The sequence below is a fragment of the Salvelinus alpinus genome, chromosome 14 (genome assembly GCF_045679555.1).
Source record: "Salvelinus alpinus chromosome 14, SLU_Salpinus.1, whole genome shotgun sequence".
In the NCBI taxonomy this organism is placed as follows: Eukaryota; Metazoa; Chordata; class Actinopteri; order Salmoniformes; family Salmonidae; genus Salvelinus; species Salvelinus alpinus.
The window spans coordinates 22,158,770-22,175,987 of record NC_092099.1 but is presented as its reverse complement, the minus strand read 5'-3'; the positions used below and the strand labels follow the sequence as shown (position 1 = coordinate 22,175,987).

Genomic DNA, 17,218 nt, shown 5'->3' with positions numbered 1-17,218 from the left:
AACTGACATTTATTCCTGATTATTATTTGACCATGCTTGTCATTTATGAACATTTTGAAAATCTTGGCTCTCTCTAATTCTCTCCTTCTCTCTTTCTTTCTCTCTCTCGGAGGACCTGAGCCCTAGGACCATACGTCAGGACTACCGGGCATGATGACTCCTTGCTGTCCCCAGTCCACCTGGCCTTGCTGCTATTCCAGTTTCAACTGTTCTGCCTGCGGTTATGGAACCGCCACCTGTCCCAGACCTGCTATTTTCAACTCTTAATGATCGGCTATGAAAAGCCAACTGAAAATTATTCATGATTATTATTTGACCATGCTTGTCACTTATGAACATTTTGAACATCTTGGCATAGTTCTGTTATAATCTCCACCCGGCACAGCCAGAAGAGGACTGGCCACCCCTCATAGCCTGGTTCCTCTCTAGGTTTCTTCCTAGGTTTTGGCCTTTCTAGGGAGTTTTTCCTAGCCACCGTGCTTCTACATCTGCATTGCTTGCTGTTTGGGGTTTTAGGCTGGGTTTCTGTACAGCACTTCGAGATATTAGCTGATGTACGAAGGGCTATATAAAATAAACTTGATTTGATATCCTCTCTCTCATTATCCTTTTCTTTGGACGGACCAGGAGGCAGCAAAGGTAACGGTGTCTTGACCACGGCTGGCGCAGTCTCACTGGTCCAGCGGACAAGGCTGGAATTGCTGGAAGGACTGGGGAAGACGAAAATGTAACTGCGTCTTGACAGCGGATTGACCCGACTCCATGGACCACCCCAAACCCCAGCACCAGACCAGCTGCCTGTGGAGGAAATGACAGACTGCAGGCCTTGAGGCGAGTAGAGTGCTGCCGAGGCGGGCCTTACTCCCTCTACCCTTGGCCTGCAGCCCTCCTCCCCTGCCTTTCTTTTTTTCTTTTTTTCTTTTTTACATCTGCCCTCCTTAGGCAACCACCGACCTGACCAGAACCAGCAGAAGACCAACAGAAAGAGAGAAAAGACCAGACAGTATCACCACCAGAACCAGAGGCGTGAAGAAAGGATCAAAGACACCAACTAATGCCTGGAGTGAGCAGACCACAAAGGAGTGCCTCCATTGACATAAAGGTCACAGGCTTCCAGGTGTGTCTGCTCAATCTGAGGTTTGTCCTTCCTCCCCCTGCAGGACCAGAGTAGATCAACACCCTCCTTCTTCAAAACCCCCCCACCCAACCTGAACAAAATGACCGGGATGAACCCAGGAGTGATGCACAGCTACAACGCGGTGAGGCTGGCACTAATCCCCATCGAGGAGGCTGCCAAGGACGGAGCGCCGCCAATTGCTGGGGAGCAGCTGGAGCAACTTGAGCAGCAATAACAACCGCCAGACCAGAAACCATGACCCGCCTGGAATTCAGCAGGGCAGTTCTACAGAGAGGTATGGGCTTTGAGAACTGCCTGGTGAAACCCCCAGGACCAGGAATCATTTGAAGCCAGTTTCAAGATCCCCCGGTTACTAGAACAGTTTAGATTAAAATATAGAAATTGTAAAGATAAAAGGTCCCATTTCACAGTAATTACACTCTCAGACAGAATCATAAGTATATAGTAACAGTCCAATTCCACAACAAAAGCATCCAAGAGTATGACATAGAAGTTCGGTTTACACCATTTTGCCACTCAAGGCAGTGGCTAGGAGGGTCCTGGACGAAGACAATGTCTGGACTGGGGCACGAAAATGGCTGGTTCAGTTGAACCAGACCCAACAGGAGTGGGTGGAGTCTAACATCTCCCAGTACCATCATGCTCCGTCCACTACATGGTATGCCCAAACGATGCAGGAACTGCGGCCAACTTGTCCTTCTGGGCGCAGCCTGCACGGCCATCGCCTGCAGAATCTGTAACATGACCCTGCAACCTGAGTGGGGAAGGGGGCCACTTCTTTAAAACCTGCCCCAATTCCTATGCCGGCAGGGCAAAGCTTAAAGCAAGGTATTAAATCAATTCATATTTATATCATTTACATTTAATAAATATAAGTTTAATTGTTCAATCAATGCACATGCAAAAACATAGATATTGAAACAAACAATTCCTAAAATCAACCTGCAATAGAGCATGCTGGGAAATATAATGATGGCAGTGGTTTCAGCTCAAGTCTGGTTATTAACGGTCCTGTTTATCATGAAATTGGATGATATTTGAAGGAAACCAGATCAAAGTATGATGTTAATTATTTTTATACATCTCCCGTTTGGTAGGTCTCTTGTGACGTGGTTTTCAGCAGCACAGACGGATGTGCTGACTTGACAACTGCGTTTAAGTTTTGAACGATCCGTCCCCTCTTTCTTTCCATGCTGGCTGAAGACCTAGCTAGCCAGTAACTAGTTAACGCCAGACACAGATGAAAGGGGAAACACAGTATTAGTATCTTCGCCACAGATGAATAAGGTAAGCTTTTAATTATATTTGCTAACACCCTACAGTCAAATTCTGGCACCAGTAGAGTAGCTATGTAAACCAAAACCCTCTGCAAGCACACCTTCTCCTATGTTGGTTACAAGGCAGTACTTATTTAAATTAGGTAAATATCATGTTACCATTAGTGTATTAAAATGTGAGTTAGGGTGATGCCACCCTATCCCCTTAATAAAACTGCCTCCTGAATCCAAGTGTTTGACATGGGGAGGGGACCAGTAACTTTATGATCAAACTTTGTAGAAGCAACATTCATTTTTCACATTTTCATCATTCTTTTATCTGGTTTCATCCAAATGTCATCCAATTTAATGAAAAACATGATTTTTCACTGTTCATGACCTTTAAGGTAAGGGTTACGGTTGAGGTTAGGGTTAAGGATCCTGTATAGCGTCTACGATATGGAAATGTTAGCCTATTCTGATAATACAACACTGCCCCCTTGTGTCTGAATAACAGACTTATTAGATGAGTAAATTCCAATAGCATACATATTGCAATATAAAAGGGGGCTTTGAACAGAATTAAAATATCCAGAAGTGCAATGTGGATGACTACGCAACATTTTATTTAGGCTCCAATTCGTTGATTATATATGTTCTTTCCAACTATGTTAAAAAAAATGTAATGTGCATTTTTTCCATGGTAAGACATTACTCACATGAAGGAATGATCTTAACCTGGGATTAAATAATTACACTGATAATGTAATTGATAGAGATTGAGCTTTATAGTAGTGATATTTCATGGGCAGTGCAGTGCTATTGGGTTCCTTAATGTTAATCATTTGTCAATAAAAACAAACTTGTCTGGTGTCCTCAGGAAAAACATCACAATGATATACCATTTTTTAGGATGTGACAGGGAAGAAAATGTCTACAATTTTGATATTACAAAACCACTCCTCATACAAAGAGCTAAAAGGTTAAAATAACAAAATTACATAATAGGCCAAAACAAGCCTTTTATACAATTGCTGTAAAACTACAACATAATACCACCGTCAAATAAGAACCATATAGATAAAGTGTAATTAAAAAGTAGTGTAAGAATGATTTAATACAAGGCCTTGATTTAGACAGTTTGAAATAAGATGTTGGTGTTCTTCTTTATCCTGATGGTCTTTTGTGAGTGGGATCTGGAAATGGAAAACACAAATGACAAGTTGCAATCTTTCAAACACTTCTCTATGGCACTAGTCAAGAAACAAACATTGCATTCTTAAGGTAAATGCTATTTAGCAAAAACACGTGATGTTTAAACGAAAGGTCAAAGAGTGAAACAAGTGTGGCACTAACACACCTGTTTCAAATAATCAACTAGTCATGGTCTTCAGTCTGGATGTTGATCATTTGAATCAGGTGTGCTAATGCTGGGTGGGAACAAAAGCCTGCACACCCAGTAGCTCTATAGGACCGGTATTGGAGAAAACGGTAACTTGGATCTTACTCGGCTTCACACACATCTTCATGCAGTGTCTCTTGAGGACAAAGTTGTTCTTGTTGCCCCCACAGCTCCTGTTACGCAACCAATGACATCTCTTTGTCTTGGGGTTGTACACATATCTCCTTCCCGTTCTCCTCTCCTCTCCGTCACACATCGTGCCCTTGTTATTGGTACTGAGACAGAACTCTGGAGGACTGAAGTCTGAAAGAATTACACAAAGGCAATAGTAAACTGAAATTACGTACAACAATGACTCCATAATACCAAAGACACATTTTATAACACTAAAGAAAGTGTGTAGGCTACATGGCCAATGCAACTCCGATAGAACATACTTTAATAAAAAAATATATATATATTTTAGCTTTATGGAAATGAGGTTAATGGTAATCTACTGTAAAAGTGACTACCCACTGGGCACACACTGGCAGAAACAAGGTTATTTCCACACAATTTCAATGAAATTACACTGAACTAACATGGAATAGAGATCTGTACCCAGTGGGTACTTGATTCTACTACTTTTTCTTTTACATTTGAAATTTACCTCAACAAAGGAAACATTGTTTTTACTACCTCAAGAGTGAAACTGTGGAAAAGCCACAAGATGTCAGCCTTGGGTTACGGGAGTACTGTAAGTATCCTACATCACTTCACTGGAATGACAAATACGAATACAGAAACACTCCTTTCCTGAATTCACTGACCTGGGTGGAATTTTGTAACATGAATCATAACTACTTGTCTGTGACTGAGGGATGGCAGACTCCCTGTGCCCCCTTTTTACTGTGTTGTGACCTCTGTATCAGACAGTGGTGGTCTATGAGTACTTACTCACTCCTCATGCACCATACACTCCCATTTTAATAGCAGTGAATCAGTGTTACATGGAAGAAGGAGGTATGGTGGGCGATATGCTGCCTTTATAAGTTGTCGTTTGTTTACCTAACTGCTTCTGAAATGGTGCATATAAAAGTACTGTCCCTCTCACCTAGCTATTGCAGTTGCAGCATGGTATGTGTGCAATAGTACACATGAGAAATGACTGCATTCCTGGGTTACAGTACTAACCTGTGGCCTGGTGTTGATGATTCTGCTGCATGTGTGAGGCGCTTAAAGCAAACTCCCCTGAAAAAGAGGAATACTCAGCATTCACATGCTGCTTTCAATATGAGACTGGAGCATGGTGGAGCATGCATTTTTTCCTTTTACCAGTATTAGAAGTTGTGATACTGTAGTTAACTTAGGAGTTAATATCAACTCACCATGACAGAAGAGATATATACTGTAGCAATACAGTTCCACAAGTGTACAAGGTGTTGTCATTTCTACTATCTCTATAAAACTTCTCCCTCAGCTTTTTCCTCCCTCCCTCAGAATTCTCTTAAACAGAGCTGACAGGATAGCAGCCCTTCCACTTAGTGTCTGTGGTTCATAGTCTTCAGAGACCCCACAACCCCACTTTCCTGGCCTTGCCAATCAGAAGGGCTGACAGAATGGGCAGACTGGCATGCTGGGAAAATGAAAAGCTTCTTGGACAAACAGTTTAATATACTGACGCTATGTACAGTAGTATCATAAAGAAGTACTGTAGGGCTACATGCAAAATGAATGCACAAATGAAACAATGACTTTCTGTCTGGTTATTGAAACATTAGATCAATATATGGTTATGTTTATAGACATCCATTTTGTTAAATCAGATTAGGCCTGCCTGAAATATCTTTGGTGCTACTGCACAATTAATTGTCTTCTTTAATCAATTACTAGAGCTAACATTTGTTTAAGAAATAAAAATACATAAACATTGTCTTACCAGTTACTTTGACAGGTTGTACATTAGGTTTACTAGTGGGTTTTGGGATGGTGACCTCCAATATAGGAGTCACATCCAATTTAGGGGCCACATTGGTGTTTTCTGCCATGAAACCAAAACATGGTTAGAGTTTACTTACATAATAAGTAACAGCATGTAATAGAAATGTAATATAATACAAACAGTTTACTACTCTATTGTTAAAACCTGTTTACCGAGGAACTATTGTAATATGACATACTGTACAACATACAGAAGTTATTATACTTATGGATTCAGATTTATTAAAGAGAAAAAATATGAGCCCAAGCCTTCATTTGAGCCCAATGAAGATGGATTAGGGATTCTGATACAGAATGAAAATGTAATTATCTTTGAGTTGTCGTCAATATTGTTTTTTTTACATTGTTTGTCCATTTATATTAACATAGACTGCCAGCTAGCGTTGGTCACAGTAGAACAATTTATCCGTTATTTTCTTTGACAAATGCAGTAAATAAATGAATTTAAATTCATTCAAATCGGACAAAAATAATTAACTATGCTCAAAAGGCCAAAAAAAACGATCTAAATGCAAAATGAAGATGAAGCATGACTTGATGGTTTGAAAAAAATCCATCAACAAGATAATTTGCAAGGTAGAGCAATATCGACTGGTCAACTACATTGAAATGACTTATCTCCTGTGGGTATTTGGTCTTTTGAAGAGGTATGACTGCCTAAAAGCCCAGGCATCACAAAAATGACATAAATGCACTTTGGAGAAGTAATATACTCCCCTAGCACATTTCTATTAAAAGAAGCCTTGATAGTGCTGCTACGGCCATAAGTCCAAAACCTTTTTCCTTACATTTGAAAATATTGATTAGCCTCACTGATCAAATCTTTCTCGCAAACCATATGATTGGTTGGTCCCTTTTAGACTACTTGGGTGTAATGCAGTGTTTTGAAGGGCAGTTTTCGATGCCGATGCACTACCTGGGTTCTGGCACCTGGCCTGGCACTCTTTCATACTCTTAAAGTTATTGGCGTTGCCGAAGCAGCCTCCGTAGTAGAAGTGCTTGCACGCCTGGCTCTGGCTGTCAAAGAAGTAGCGCGTCACCAGACCGCGGCATGGCCCCGGAGCCTCATCCAGGTGACAGGGACTCTTGTCAGCTGGAGAGAGATGGCGGGAGATGGACAAAGAGAGATGGAGAGGGCAGAGAGAGAGAGAACATGATTGAGAAACTGAAAAGGGGAGAAATGGGTACTAGCAACTGGGTCATTTGAAAAGATGATAGCTGGGAAATGTGAAAAAGTGCAGTATAGGGAATGGGCTAATGAGACATCCTGTTCACTGAAATAAAATACAAATCTACACTAAGGACCCTTGGCACCCAGTCAATTGATTTCAAGGGAAATTGTGAATAATAGAAAAAAAGTGGTGGCATTAAGACTGGAGTGCTAGAGAGACTGACTGAAAAGATGGAGAAAGGTAGAGAGAGAAGACATACTTAGGCATGGAGGAAGATAGTGTGGGCTGCTGACACAGTCATGAATAGATAGATGTAAAATAGATGTGGAGAGAAAGGTGAATTGACTGCAGACAGAAAAAGAAAGAGAGAGTGAGAGAGAGAGAGAGAGAGAGAGAGAGGGGAAAAATACACCACATTACATTGAGGAGAAATGGAGGTGCAGAGATGCTGAGTTGAACATCTTACTGGAGCCATAGTCAAATGCTCTAGTGTCGATGAAGCATGTGATAAGAACTAAGCAGATACAGTGCATTCGGAAAGTATTCAGACTCCTTGACTATTTCCACCTTTTGTTACATTACAGGCTTATTCTAAAATGGATTAAATAGTTTTTCCCCCTCATCAATCTACACACAATGCCCCATAATAAGAAAGCAAAAACTGGCTGTACATAAAGTTTGCAAAAGTGCACCTGGATGTTCCACAGTGCTACTGGAAAAATATTCTGTGACAGATGAAACTACAGTTGAGTTGTTTGGAAGAAACACACAACACTATGTGTTGAGGGAAAAAAAGGCACAGCACACCAATATCAAAACCTAATCCCAACTGTAAAGTATAGTGGAGGGAGCATCATGGTTTGGGGCTGCTTTGCTGCCTCAGGGCCTGGACAGCTTGCTATCATTGACAGAAAAATGAATTCCCAAGTTTATCAAGACATTTTGCAGGAGAATGTAAGGCTATCTGTCCGCCAATTGAAGCTCAACAGAAGTTGGGTGATGCAACAGGACAACGACCCAAAACACAGAAGTAAAATCAACAACAGAATGGCTTCAACAGAAGAAAATATGCCTTCTAGAGTGGCCCAGTCAGAGTCCTGATCTCAACCCAATTGCGATGCTGTGGCTTGACCCCAAGAGAGCAGTTCACACCAGACATCCCAAGAATACTGCTGAAGGAGGGTCAACCAATTATTAAATCAAAGGTTTCACATACTTTTTACACCCTGCACTGTGAATGTTTACACGGTGTGTTCAATAAAGACATGAAAACATAATTGTTTGTGTGTTATTAGTTTAAACAGACTGTGTTTGTCTATTGTTGTGACCTAGATGAAGATTGGATCAAATTCTATGACCAATTTATGCAGAAATCTAAACATTTCCAAAGGGTTTACATACTTTTTCTTGCCACTGTGTCCTGTTGGAAGGTGAACCTCCGCCCCAGTCTGAGGTCCTGAGCGCTCTAGAGCAGGTTTTCATAAAGGATCTCTCTGTACTTTGCGCCATTCATCTTTCCCTCGATCCTGACTAGTCTCCCATTCCCTGCCACTGAAAAACATCCCCACATAATGATGCTGCCACCACCATGCTTCACCGTAGGGACAGTGCCAGGTTTCTTCCAGACGTAGATTGATGAAGAAAAAAATATAATGTTATCCATTTTAAAACAAGGCTGTAACGTAACAAAATGTGGAAAAAGGGAAGGGGTCTGAATACTTTCCGTAGTCACTGTATATCATTGATGCGATTTCGATGTTTGAGTTGCTTTGTGTATCACCAACTTTGTTTGAGATTATATTACTGCAACACTGCTCACTGCATCCAAGTTGCTTGACATAGGCGTTTCAAAGAGCTGTCAGTCAAGGCGAGCTCAAAAATATGAGCTCCCCACCCACAGCCTGTCTTTTCAAACTTCCTGGTAGTTAGCCATGAGAGAAAAAGTAACTTTCAGAATGACTGTTCAGGACCCTTAACATTTTTAAGAACTGTTTGTTTACGTACGCCATTCAAACTGGAACAACCATTTCAGTAAGGGATGCAAAAAAATCTAACTGATTGGATTAGTTTAGAAAAGGTATGTTATTTATCTTTATGTAGCATAAGATAAATCAATCAATCAATATACATGCAAAAACAATTTGAAAAAAAATCTATCTGCAGTAGAGCATGCTAGAAATATGACAACGATGGGTGTGGTTTTGATTCAACTATGGTTATTAACACCAACGGTGGGGTTATGTTACACCAATGAGTGGTTTTGGTTCGATGTGCTGTGTATGAGGTTCAGGCCCTTGTATTAGAGTAAAGCTTGGCCTTCAAAGTAAGGCCTTATGAAACACTTTTGGTATTGTGCTGCATTATATATATTTAATTTTTAAATTTTTATGACAACATTCACTTAGGATCTCTGTCACTAACAAATAGACATGGGTGGTAACTCTACAATTCACTCGAAAGGTAAAGCACTCTGGGAAGTATTCAAATAGGTTTTACATTAAACCAGTGGTTCCCAACTCCAGTTCTCGATTACTCCTAAGCGTACACATTTTTATTGTAGCCCTGGACAAGTACACCTGATTCAACATGTCAACTAATCATCAGGCCCTCAATGAGTTGAATCAGGTATGTTTGTCCGGGGCTATAACAAAAAATGTGTGCTGTTGGGGGTAAACGAGGACCGGAGTTGGAAACCACTGCACTAAGTAGTGTGTTAATTTAACACTGGTTCCAGTATGTATGTCAGGGTTTCCCAAACTCGGTCCTCAGGACCCCAAGAGGTGCATGTTTTGGTTATTGTCCTAGCACTACACAGCTGATTCAAATAATCAACTAATCATCAGCCTTTCATAATTGTAAATCAGCTGTGTAGTGTTAGGGGGGGGGAAATAGTGATGTTACGTTTGATACCGGCGCGATGAGGCATTCGTCGAAATTACGAAATTTGAAGCAGTATCCCGATGCTTATATGACTTTATTAGAAGCATGTGATCAATGACATCCAAAGATTCATTTTTTCAAACAACCACCTGATTGGTTTCGGTAGAAGACAAAAAGGCTGTCCTGCGTGTGTGACGTCATCTATAATAATTTGGCTGTTCTAAATTATTTTCACCAGCAGGTTCTACTAGTGTAAACAATGTTGCTCAAAGCCTCGCGTAATGAACCTATGACACAATTGGCTGGAAATGCTCAATGGCTTCAGGAAGCTTAGTTTCCCCATCACTAACAAAAACCAAAACGTTCACCCCTTGGGGTCCCGAGGACCGAGTTTGGGAAACGCTGGTGTATATGGTCCCACTCTTTCAGTGTTTTTAACACTGAATCATTTGCTGTACACGTAGCCAATCAGCCAACAGCGTTATTGTCCCAGTCTTGCCAATAGATTTGGCTGATAGTTTAATAGAAAAACATCCACATTTCTTTGAAATGGCACTGGGTGCATTATGGGAATGTGTTTGTGAGTAAATGTTTGGTCTGACAGTCTTATCAAAGTGAAAACAATGATAGCGTTCCTCCCAAAACCATAAAGCACTAAAACTATATTGCTAATTTTAACATATGATAGGACACTGGGAACTACTTACTATCATTCAATAAAACCTGCATTCTAAAGCAACTACGTCAATGATGTCATTGTGTTTATTGTCTCAAAGATAATGTCTAATCTATTTTGATAGATTGGTAACATGGCTGATGATTGTCTTGAAGAGGACTCAAACCAATAACATAGTAACCAGGGAATAAGTTGACCAGGGAACAAGGTAAAGCAAGTACAAACTACAAAAGGTACATATCCAAACAAATATGTATGCTTGCTTCAGGTGTCAAAAAAAAAATAACAAGTGTCGCTCTGAATATGCAGAATGTTTCCTGGTAGAAAAAGGAAGCATTTTTCACATATCAACAGTCACATTTTCACATTTGACCAGCAGAGAAATCAGAGAAAGGGTCCAACAACTCACCAGACACCAGGCACATTCCCTCACACGCTTCCAAGGTCTCAAAATTGTTGGCGTTGCCTCTGCAGCCACCGAACTTGAAGGACTCGCAGCGGCCCGTGTCAATTTCGAAATAGAAGCGCTCCTTTAACGCCTCGCAGGGCCCTTCATCCTTCTTTAGGGCACACAACTCGTGGAAAATGAAGAGCTCGGGCTGGGCTCCATCTGCTATGAAAGGAAGAAAGCCAAAGTTGGCATACAGCCATGCACAGATTCACAGAATTCATGGAAATGCTCTGGTGTAATTTAGGTCATCGCTGTGCTTAAACCTGAGGCTTTGGACTAGGTTAGAACTTCTCTGGTACATTCCAAACGACTCCAATTTTAGTAGTTCAAGACCCCTCGCTGCGTTTGGATAAATTATTTGACATTACAGCCTCGCTGGTAACTCTCAACAATCCTGAATAGAATTCAACATGTACAGAATTCTCAAGTATTCAACAAAACCCTAAAAAGTATAGCTGAGACTTTCACGGTGATTTTTAAATGCATTCCACTAAACGCACATACCACGTGTTCTACAAAACATGGGAACAGATGACTTGGAATAGTATCAAAACACTGTAGCATCTTCACAGCAAGCCATCAAGATGTTAAATCACCATCTCAGTCTGGGGCTAGATTCAGCCCGCTGTGAAAGATCAGGTATGGGGGGGTTGAATGACAGCCTGCTTTCCAGTGGTTGGATTACTTAACCTTCAACATCCTGATCTTCATCTGCCAAAAGGGACTGGGTTTTCCTTTTCCACACATTGTAGATCAGGCTAGTTGGCCCCTCTGTTTGCTTAAGGCTACCTTCTATCATATACAGCTGGTCACACATATAATGATTCAAACAACTGCAACGTGACATTCAAGATCGATACCCCTCTATCTTATGTCAAACATCAACAGTCATCCAGTGTGTGTCGCTTTGTTTGTGAGGGTTGTTTTGATAGCAAACAGCCTGACAACTATTAATTGCTGCGGGATTCCCTGCCCAGCAACACCTGCAGACTCCACAACCCCACCATGTTGCTCAGGCCCCAGCCAGCCCACAGCAGGTCAGCTGTCTTAACAAATACCCTCTCGACAGCCTGCTGCTAATGAGAACACAGGCGTGGCATTCCAATCTGCCACCTCTTCCACGGATACAATTCCTTCTTGTAACGAGGCCGGGAACACTAATCAAATACGCAAACCTCTGGGTTTATGGCGGTTTGCTTTTGCAGGGGAGATTAAATGTTTTCAGAGTATGACTCCAGATATTTTTCATTTACATTCCTTTGTCCGGGCAGATAACCAGAGAGAGAAGCGGCCCATCCAGGGGATAATTACACAGCAGGCAGGCAATCCACATTCTGTCTTCGTCTCTGTACCACTAGGCCCTCTTTGGCTGTTATAAACATGTATCTGTCCTTAGAATCCCTAAATAAACTGCACAGGGCAATAACGACAAGTTCATGCCTTGTTTCCCTCAAAGCCTATACAGCACCACCCTGGGTGCAACAGGAGTCACTTCGCTTGTCTGTCCTAAGATCTATGAAAAGTAAAAAAGAGACTGCTCATGTTCCACCGTGCTTGTTTTAAGTGGATACTGGGAAAACAGCTTGTTTTTTCAAAGATGTGTAATAAGCGAGGACAAGTCTTCCCAAAGAGGAAAGAGAAAACAGCATGTTCCTATTGATTTTATCTGCCTGGTGAGGCCAAGAGAAATACTGTACAACAGACCGTATGTATTTCCTTCACTTATTGTCCAATGTCCAGCCTTGCTAATGTGGGCCATCCAAAAAACAACACTCCTAGAGACAACCGTATCGCCTCAAATGTTGGGGAACTAAAAACTTGATCTGAATAAAAAAGAAAATCATTGTTATTGTACCAGAGACTATTTTCCATAAAATTATGATCTTAGAAACTTGAAAAAAGTTAGCCTTGGTGCACAGTAACTGTAAACAAGTTGTGTTCTACCTAATCAAACTATTCATTATTTGAAATAAAACAATTGGACATATCGTGAAAATCAAGTGAAACTTCACCAAATGACCTCATTTGACAGTACAGTGCATACATAAGTTATTTTTCAGACCCCTTCTCATTTCTCCCCTTCCACCCTCCCTCCCTCTCAAAGTATGTCTGCATCTCAAGAGTGGACCAATGTACCCTTGCACTGAATGCCAATGAGTTGGGGCTATTTATGTTCATCTTCCCACAATACATCAACAAAAGCCTGGTTGACGCCAACCAATAGATCAGCGTTTTCAGCTCACTCCAATACATGTACTGTAGAGCCTGGCACAAAACGTACCAATTACTCAACACTGGTGGTGAGCCTAACTTCTTGGTAACGAAGAAAACGGGCAGATTGCTCCGAGTAGAGGCTCAGTCGTAGCTTGTTTAGAGAAATGTCAGGGGGAAGGAAGCGTTAATTTCATTGAGATAGGAGACTTGACATTTGTCAGGCCTGAAAAACAAACATCATTCAAGATCAACAATGTGAGGGCATACTATATTATAATCCCATAACATGATAAATTGAATACAAATTGGATTGGTTTAAAAGGTGTGTCCAAGTGATTGTTCCAAGTAGTCCCAAGTCCAAATTAGTCACCATTATCAAAACAAAATGAATCGTGTGGATGAAGACGTAAGTCTAACTGTAATGTCAAGAAGTAAGGGTAGGTCAACTGATAGTAACATGAGTCAGCGATTATGTCGCCCTTATGACGGAGGGTTCAAGTGTCACCACAATTTATTTACGTGACCAAATGTTGCAAGAGAGGTTTTCATCCTAGTCATAAGGTAGGCAAAGTTGGGTGTGATCACTGTAATGACAGTATATAAAGTAAAGGGCACATCATCCCTGGCTGTGCAAACAAAGCCTAAAAAGATAACAGAGCAACAGGCCATGGTCATTTCCAATGAATTTCCAAGATGTAGGAGTTTGGTTCAGCTTTCCCTGTAAGGTTGAGAGAGAGAAGAGAGGGGAGAAAGAGCATGAAGTAGAGAGAGCAAGACAGAAATGGGCTGAGGAGAGGCAGGAAGAGAGGCTCAGAAATAAATAGGTGACAAGCACCATTCAACTATGAATCAGAGTATTAGAAAAGGAAGATAATACAAGGAGATAACGGTGATGACAGAACACGAGTCATGGGTCCTTGAGAAAATCTCACACAAATTAAAGGATACCTTTCAGAGGCGACTAATTATGACCTCATAATCACAAGCATCCTGTGGTTGCTATAGAAGAAGGCTTATCTCACTTCACATTAGAGATAAAAGATGCCTCAAGCTCTTTCCAAACGAGATCCCAAAAAACAGATCAAAGGAGCCTGGGTGAAGTGTTTTCTACATGGAGTACACTGTTACCACTTCCATTGATATTAAGTGCTTGGCTCTCCACGAGGCTCAGAAAAGCATGGTTCATTAGCAGACACCTTAGTGACCGCTAACTTCAAACCCATTCATTGTCGTCTCGTTTGCTGGAACTGCAAGCAAAGCCTTGCTTAATTTTCTACAACAAAAACCATGCATTTCTTTTATTAGTGTTGCTCAGATAGTTTCTCTCTCTTCCATAGGGACAACTAGGGATGCAATAACAGACGCATATGTTGTAGCTACTTTGCTCAATAACTTAACCCATTTGACCGGATTGGGCTTGAGTTTGGATTCAATGTAGGTTGTCTTTAGTGCAACTGCTCTACCATGATATGGCATCTCCAGAAACATCCCTGACAAGAGGCAGAAAGAGTTATTTGCGGCATCGCTGTCAAGGATGACCAGTGTGTAACCCAAAGGAAGGGACTTGGATGACACTAGTCGATGTGGCGCCGGAAGAAATGGCAGCAGTTTTACGGGCGCCCAACCAATTGTGCTATTATGTGTTTTTTTGTGTGTTATTTGTAACTTATTTAGTACATAATGTTTTTGCAACTGTATCTTATGGCAAAAAAAGAGCTTCTGAATATCAGGACAGCGATCACTCACCTCGGATTAGACAAATATTTTTTCTTCATCAAACAAGACCCAAAAGACATCCTCCAAACACCGACATCCACGTTATTTGCAAGAGGAAGCGACGAAGGTACAGACGACAGAGCCGAATGCCTGGTCAGGACCCGAAAAAGGCGAGTGGGAAAGCTGCGTTACCGTCAATACTACTCGGCAACGTGCAATCATTGGACAATAAACTAGACGAGGTACGATCACGAATATCCTACCAACGGGACATCAAAAACTGTAATATCCTATGTTTCACGGAATCGTGGCTGAATGACGACATGGATATTCAGCTAGCGGGATACACGCTGCACCGGCAAGATAGAACAGCACACTCCGGTAAGACGAGGGGTGGCGGTCTGTGCATATTTGTAAACAACAGCTGGTGCACGAAATCTAAGGAAGTCTCTAGATTTTGCTCACCTGAAGTAGAGTATATTGTGATAAATTGCAGGCCACACTACTTGCCAAGAGAGTTTTCAGCTATACTTTTCGTGGCTGTTTATTTACCACCACAGACAGATGCTGGCACTAACACCACACTCAGTCAGCTGTATAAGGAAATAAGCAAACAGGAAACCACTCACCCAGAGGCGGCGCTCCTAGTGGCCGGAGACTTTAATGCAGGGAAACTTAAATCAGTTCTACCTAATTTCCATCAACATGTTACATGTGCAACCAGAGGAAAAAAAATTCTAGATCACCTGTACTCCACACACAGTGACGCGTACAAAGCTCTCCCTCGCCCTCCATTTGGTAAATCCGACCACAACTCTATCCTCCCGATTCCTGCTTACAAACAAAAATTAAAGCAGGAAGCACCAGTGACTCGGTCTATAGAAAAGTTGTCAGATGAAGCAGATGCTACACTACAGGACTGTTTTGCTATCACAGACTGGAACATGTTCCGCGATTCTTCCGATAGCATTGAGGAGTACACCACATCAGTCACTGGCTTTATCAATAAGTGCATCGAGGACGTCGTCCCCACAGTGACTGTACGTACATACCCCAACCAGAAGCCATGGATTACAGGCAACATTCACACTGAGCTAAAGGGTAGAGCTGCCGCTTTCAAGGTGTGAGACTCTAACCCGGAAGCTTACAAGAAATCCTGCTATGCCATCAGACGAACCATAAAACAGAAAAAGCGTCAATACAGGGCAAAGATTGAATCATACTACACCGGCTCCGACACTCGTCTTATGTGGCAGGGCTTGCAAACTATTACAGACTACAAAAGGGAAGCACAGCCACGAGCTGCCCAGTGACACGAGCCTACCAGACGAGCTAAATCACATCTATGCTCGCTTCGAGGCAAGCAACACTGAGGCATGGATGAGAGCATCGGCTGTTCCAGGCGACTGTGTGATCACGCTCTCTGTAGCTGACGTGAGTATGACCTTTAAACAGGTCAACATACACAAGGCTGCGGGGGCCAGACGGATTACCAGGACGTGTGCTCCGGGCATGTGCTGACCAACTGGCAGGTGTCTTCACTGACATTTTCAACATGTCCCTGATTAAGTCTGTAATGCCAACATGTTTCAAGCAGAACACCATAGTCCCTATGCCCAAGACCACAAAGGCAACCTGCCTAAATGACTACAGACCCGTAGCACTCACGTCTGTAGCCATGAAGTGCTTTGAAAGGTTGGTAATGTCTCACATCAACACCATTATCCCAGAAACCCTAGACCCACTCCAATTTGCATACCGTCCAAACAGATCCACAGATAATCTCTATTGCACTCCACACTGCCATTTCCCACCTCGACAAAAGGAACACCTACGTGAGAATGCTATCCATTGACTACAGCTCAGCGTTCAACACCATAGTACCCTCAAAGCTCATCACTAAGCTAAGGATCCTCGAACTAAACACCTCCCTCTGCAACTGGATCCTGGACTTCCTGACGGGCCGCCCCCAGGTGATGAGGGTAGGTAGCAACACATCTGCCCCACTGATACTCAACACTGGAGCTCCCCAGAGGTGCGTGCCCAGTCCCCTCCTGTACTCCCTGTTCACCCACGACTACATGGCCAGGCACGACTCCAACACCATCATTAAGTTTGCAGACGACACAACAGTGGTAGGCCTGAACACCGACAACGAAGAGACAGCCTATAGAGAGGAAGTCAGAGACCTGGCCGGGTCTATCCCTCAACGTAACCAAGACTAAGGAGAATATTGTGGACTACAGGAAAAGGAGGACCGAGCACGCCCCCATTCTCATCGACGGGGCTGTAGTGGAGCAGGTTGAGAGCTTTAAGTTCCTTGGTGTCCACAT

The 17,218-nt window shown here is 42.2% G+C and overlaps 1 protein-coding gene across 4 annotated transcripts in view; it reads right to left on the bottom strand.

Annotated features, from left to right (window-relative positions):
* Positions 1–2,999: 2,999 nt before the first annotated feature.
* The window catches only part of LOC139538596 (tissue factor pathway inhibitor-like), a 45,323-nt gene continuing 31,104 nt past the window's right edge, over positions 3,000–17,218 (bottom strand). The window contains exons 2-7 of one of the 4 annotated variants that reach the window (XM_071340800.1): positions 10,914–11,117; positions 6,693–6,869; positions 5,715–5,816; positions 4,970–5,026; positions 3,902–4,099; positions 3,164–3,590 (exon numbers count right to left, since the gene is read on the bottom strand). In XM_071340800.1, the coding sequence (XP_071196901.1) occupies positions 3,562–3,590; positions 3,902–4,099; positions 4,970–5,026; positions 5,715–5,816; positions 6,693–6,869; positions 10,914–11,117 (767 nt within the window). In that variant the 3' untranslated portion in view covers positions 3,164–3,561. Of the gene's footprint in view, positions 3,591–3,901; positions 4,100–4,969; positions 5,027–5,714; positions 5,817–6,692; positions 6,870–10,913; positions 11,118–17,218 lie in introns of all 4 variants that reach the window. The other 3 variants (XM_071340797.1, XM_071340798.1, XM_071340799.1) reach the window with 3 other exon arrangements.